At 42.2% G+C, this 5352-nt stretch overlaps 1 protein-coding gene across 1 annotated transcript in view; it reads left to right on the forward strand.

Moving 5' to 3' along the window:
• The first annotated feature begins 547 nt into the window (after positions 1–547).
• The window catches only part of LOC102754421 (peptidyl-prolyl cis-trans isomerase FKBP1B), a 14940-nt gene continuing 10135 nt past the window's right edge, over positions 548–5352 (forward strand). The window contains exon 1 of the mRNA XM_006762007.2: positions 548–725. Coding sequence (XP_006762070.1) covers positions 548–725 — 178 coding nt within the window. The remainder of the gene's footprint in view (positions 726–5352) is intronic.

Genomic DNA, 5352 nt, shown 5'->3' on the forward strand with positions numbered 1-5352 from the left:
CTGAAGATAACTCTTCTAATGATTCTGAAGATGAGTGTATTGCAAACCTTAAGAAGCAGATTAGAGCTGTTCGTGACCAACTCCAGGTTCTATTCCAAGTACCACGCCATAAGCTAAAAAAAAAAAAAAAACCACAAATCTAAACAGGAAAAGAAAAAAGGAAAGGTTAATAACACAGATGAAAATCCAAGAAAGAAGTTTAAGCAAATGAAAATAAAGGAGAAATCTAAGAGCAATGAGCCAAAGAAGAGGCAACAACCAGTGTTGGCTCTGGAATCTGAGGATGAAGATAATGCTAAACCTATGAGCCATGATGAGAAAAGGCGGTTAAGTTTGGATATAAACAAACTCCCTGGAGATAAACTTGGAAAAGTCCTTCATATAATACATTCAAGAGAACCTTCACTGAGAAATTCTAACCATGAGGATATAGAGATAGACTTTGAAACACTGAAAACAACAACACTAAGAGAGCTAGAAAAATATGTTGCTGCATGTCTAAGAAAAAGACCACTAAAACCTCATGGTAAGAAAATAATGAAGTCAAATGAAGAACTTCATGCACAGAAAAAAACAGCAGTTGGAAAAGCGATTACTAGATGTCAATAATCAGTTAAATTCCAGAAAATGCCAAACAAAATCTGAGAAAACGCCATCATCCATAGCTGCTGTTGGAATTGGTTCCCGATTGAGTGACAGCAGCAGCAGTTCGTCAGAGTCTGAAAGTAGTAGCAGTGATTCAGTTACTTCACACAGCAGTGATTCCGAATCAGAGAGAGGAGAGAGATAGAAACATCGATGATGAGAGAGAATCATTGATCGCCTGCCTCCTACATGCCTCGTGATGGGGATTGAGCCTGAAACCTGAGCATGTTCCCTGGTGGGGAATTGAACCGTGACCTTCTGGTTCATGGGTTGACACTCAACGGCTAAGCCACACCAGTCGGGTGTTATATATTTTAAAGTTTATTGGGGTGACTAGTTAATAAAATTATATACATTCAAGTGTACAAAAAAAAAGAATACACTAGAAAGAATCAACATCAGATTAGATGAAGGAGAGGATCAAATCAGAGATTTGAAAGACAAGATAGCAGAAAAACCCAATCAAAACAACAAAAAGAAAAAATAATTTAAAAAAATGAAGATAGTTTAAGGGACCTCTGGGACAGCATCAAGCATAATAATATTTGTATCATAGAACTGCCCGAAGGAGAAGAGAGCAAGAGATTGAAAACCTATTTAAAAAAAAATAATGACAGAAAACTTCCCTAATCTGGTGAAGAAAAAAGACACACAAGTTCAGGAAGCATAAGGATCCCAAGCATGATAAACCCAAAGAGGCCCACACCAAGACACATCATAATTTAAATGGCAAATATTAAAAATAAAGAGAGAACCTTAAAAGCAATAAGAGCAAGACAACCTACAAGAGAGCTCTCATAAGGCTGTCAGTTGATTTCTCAACAGAAACTTTCCAGGCCAGAAGATATTGGCACAAAATATTTAAAGTAATGGAAAACAAGAACCTACAACCAAATTACTCTACCAAGCAAGATTATCATTTGAAACTGAAGGACATACAAAGAACTTTCCAGAAGAGAAAAAGCTAAAGAAGTTCCTCATCACCAATCCAGTATTACAAGAAATGTTAAAGGGGCTTCTTTAAGAAGAAGAAACACAATACTCTGGTTTCTCTTCAGATCGCATAAATCTTTTGCCTTTTACTAAGAAGAAGAAACAAGAAAAGAAACATATAACTATATACCTATCAATAATCACTTTAAATGAAATTGGATTAAATACTCCAATCAAAAGACATAGGGTAGCTGCAATATGCACTCAAGTTTCCTCATTGGTATATCACTATATTTTTGCCCATCTACCCTCACTAGATTTACTTTACCCACAAAATATTAATTACTGAAGCATTCTTGGTACAATAATAAAATATATTAAAGTTATTTATTTATTTATTTAAAAATATATTTTATTGATTTTTTTACAGAGAGGAAGGGAGAGGGATAGAGAGTTAGAAATAGCGATGAGAGAGAAACATTGATCAGCTGCCTCCTGCACACCTCCTACTGGGGATATGCCTGCAACCAAGGCACATGCCCTTGACCGGAATCGAACCTGGGACCCTTCAGTCTGCAGGCCAATGCTCTATCCACTGAGCAAAACTGGCTAGGGCAAAATATTTTAAAGTTATTTAAAAGGCTATTTCCTTCTCTCGAGGTGTTTTTACTTGTGGAGAGCAGCTACAGTGTTTGGACAGGTTATGGCCTGAACCTGTGGTCCCACGTGGCTAAGTGATATAAGCTGTGGGAGGTGCAGCAAATAAACAAAGCTTGATTAGGTGCATGTAATTGAGTAGATTCGAAACCCACAAGAATGTTGTAAACATCTTGACCATGCCCTTACTTTGCCTGGTGGAATCTACACGACTAATAGGCAAATATGTAAATTGACCATCCCTCTGCAACAGCCACAGCCAATCAGGAGTGAGTATGCAAATTAAGCCAACAAAGATGGCAGGCCTGTGGGTAGTGTGCATGCACACAGGCTCCGAGCAGCCAGGGATGAGGTGGTCTGCCCACCAACCTGCCATGTAGCCAGGGCAACACGGCAGACATCCCCATGACCCTGCCTACTCCAAGCCTGTGGCCAGCAGCATGCACGCTGGTGCTGAGCGGCCAGGGTTCTGGGGACGCCACTGTAGTGTCTGGTCCTGTCAACCAGGCCGGGGGGCGGCTGGAGTTCCCAGTCCTTTTGGTTTCTGCAGCCCCTGGACTGGAAGTGGAAACCAAGAGCGCGGGGAATGCCAGGAATGCTGGGAATTATAGTTCTGGTGGCAGACACATTGCGGGATCTCCTAGACACTAGACCAAAGTTAGCCTGGAGCAAGTTACTGTTGCGGGTGGTGGGTGAAGGGAAAGCAAAGGTGAGAGACATAAGTAAAGTCAGAGTGTCGAGGAAAAATTAAAAGGAAGATAGCCTGCAACTTCTAGGAAATTTCCACCAATGGAGCAAAGAAAAGAAAAAGACCTCTGTTATTCTGTGAGCACCAAGCCAAACTGGGTTAGGGTCTCAGACAATTTGCTCATATGATTGCAAAAACAGACAGAAACTCCTGGATTGGAGATGGCTCCCCTGAGGGCTCCCAGATTGGAGAGGGTGTAGGTCGGGCTGAGGGACCCACCCCCCATGCACGAATTTTGTGCATCAGGCTCCTAGTCTGGCTATAAAATAAAGACTCGGCTTGCAGGCTGTGGTGCTGTCTCTCCATCAGAGAGGGCAGCATCCCACCTAGCCCCAGTGTTCTTCTCTTGTCTGTCTTTTCTTAATCCTTCACCACCCCTTCTCAGACTCACTGAACCTGGCCATGCTGATGTGGCACATTTACTCACAACACTTTTGACACCAAATGTGTGTTTTTCCACGCCAAGAATCAGTTTTCTAACTCTCCAGACACCAATTGGGTGTTCTATAATTCTATTCTATTCTGAAACTACCTGGAATTAGCTTAGACTCCACCAGTTTAAGGACAACCCCACAAGACTGCCCCATTTCAGAAAATATTGGGTCTCACACTTCTGTCCAACTTGGCTACAAAGTTGGTGTTCCCATACTCCTCCCACCTCAGGTTTTATAATTTGCTTGAATGGCTCACAGAATTCAGGAAACACTTCACTTACTTACTATCACTGGTTTATTATAAGAAATACTAATGAACAGCAGGATGAAGAAGTACAGCCCGACCAGTGTGGCTCAGTGTGGTTGAACATCAACCTATACACCAAAAGATCTTTGGTTCGATTCTGGTCAGGACACATGCCTGGGTTTCAGGTTCGATCACTAGTGTGGGGCATACAGGAAGCAGCCAATCAGTGATTCTCTCTCATTATTGATGTTTCTATTGCCCTCTCCTTCTCCCTTCCTCTTTGAAATCAATAAAAATATATTAGATGGAGAAGAAGAAGAAGAAGAAGAGGAAGGAGGAGGAGGAGGAGGCGGAGGAGGAGGAAGAAGAAGGAGAAGGAGAAGGAGAAAGGATGAAGGAGAAGGAGAAGGAGGAGGAGGAGGAGGAGGTGGAGGAGGAGGAGGAAGAGGAAGGAGGAGGAGAAGGAGAAAGGATGAAGGAGAAGGAGAAGGAGGAGGAGGAGGAGGAGGTGGAGGAGGAGGAGGAAGAGGAAGGAGGAGGAGAAGGAGAAAGGATGAAGGAGAAGGAGAAGGAGGAGGAGGAGGAGGAGGTGGAGGAGGAGGAGGAAGAGGAAGGAGGAGGAGAAGGAGAAAGGATGAAGGAGAAGGAGAAGGAGGAGGAGGAGGAGGAGGTGGAGGAGGAGGAGGAGGAGGAAGGAGAAGGAGAAAGGATGAAGTCCAGAGGGTCCTGAGCACAGGATCTTCTGTGCCTGTGGAGCTGGGGTGGATATGTTTGCCAAGCTGGAAGTTCTCCAAGTCCTAGGCTTTAATGGAGGCTTCATTACATAAGCATAATTGATTAAATCAGTTGGCCATTGCTGATTAACTCAATCTCCAACTCTTCTTCCCTCCCCAGAGTGGGAGAAGGGTCCTGAAAGTTTCAACCCTCTAATCACAAAATTGGTTTCTATGGCAACCAGCCCCATGCAGTAGTTATCCAGGACCCACTAGTCATCTTATTAATGTAAACCCAGGTATGATTGAAGGGGGCTTATTATGAATAAAAAACACTCTTCTCACTCAGGAAATTCCAAGGGTTTTAGAAACTCGTGTCAGGAATCAGGTAAGAACACCAAATGTATATATTCCTTATTATATCATAATGTCACACCTTCCCCTTATTTGCTGAAAATAAGGAATGAGTGCCACCTGTGCCACCTTTTAAAAATAGAGACTCTCCAGTGAATTTACCACTTGTCATTATTTTGTATTCTATTGTTAGGACAGGGACCCATATGAGAATCTACTTATAAATCATGTACAGTCACACCTTCCAAAAATGCACATATGTCCCTATACATATGTATACAATTTTGCATGTAATCTGAGGGGCTCACAGACAGCTGAAACTCGAAGTCTCCAAGTTAAGAAACCCTGTCCTTGTGTGTCCAGCAGACAAGATATACATATGTATACAATTTTGCATGCAATCTGAGAGGCTCCAGGCAGCTGAAACTCGAAGTCTCCAAGTGAAGAAACCCTGTCCTTGTGTGTCCAGCAGACAAGTGTTGTCTACAGAGAATTGTGACAAAATTCTATCACCTCTACATTATTAGGAAGGAAGAGAAAGTGTGAAATACATTTCAATGAGGAATTTGTATGGATTTCGGAAGGACTTAAATGGTAAGATCACAAAAGGCTCTCTCTCTA

This window comes from Myotis davidii, unplaced genomic scaffold (genome assembly GCF_000327345.1).
Source record: "Myotis davidii unplaced genomic scaffold, ASM32734v1 scaffold557, whole genome shotgun sequence".
Classification (NCBI taxonomy): Eukaryota; Metazoa; Chordata; class Mammalia; order Chiroptera; family Vespertilionidae; genus Myotis; species Myotis davidii.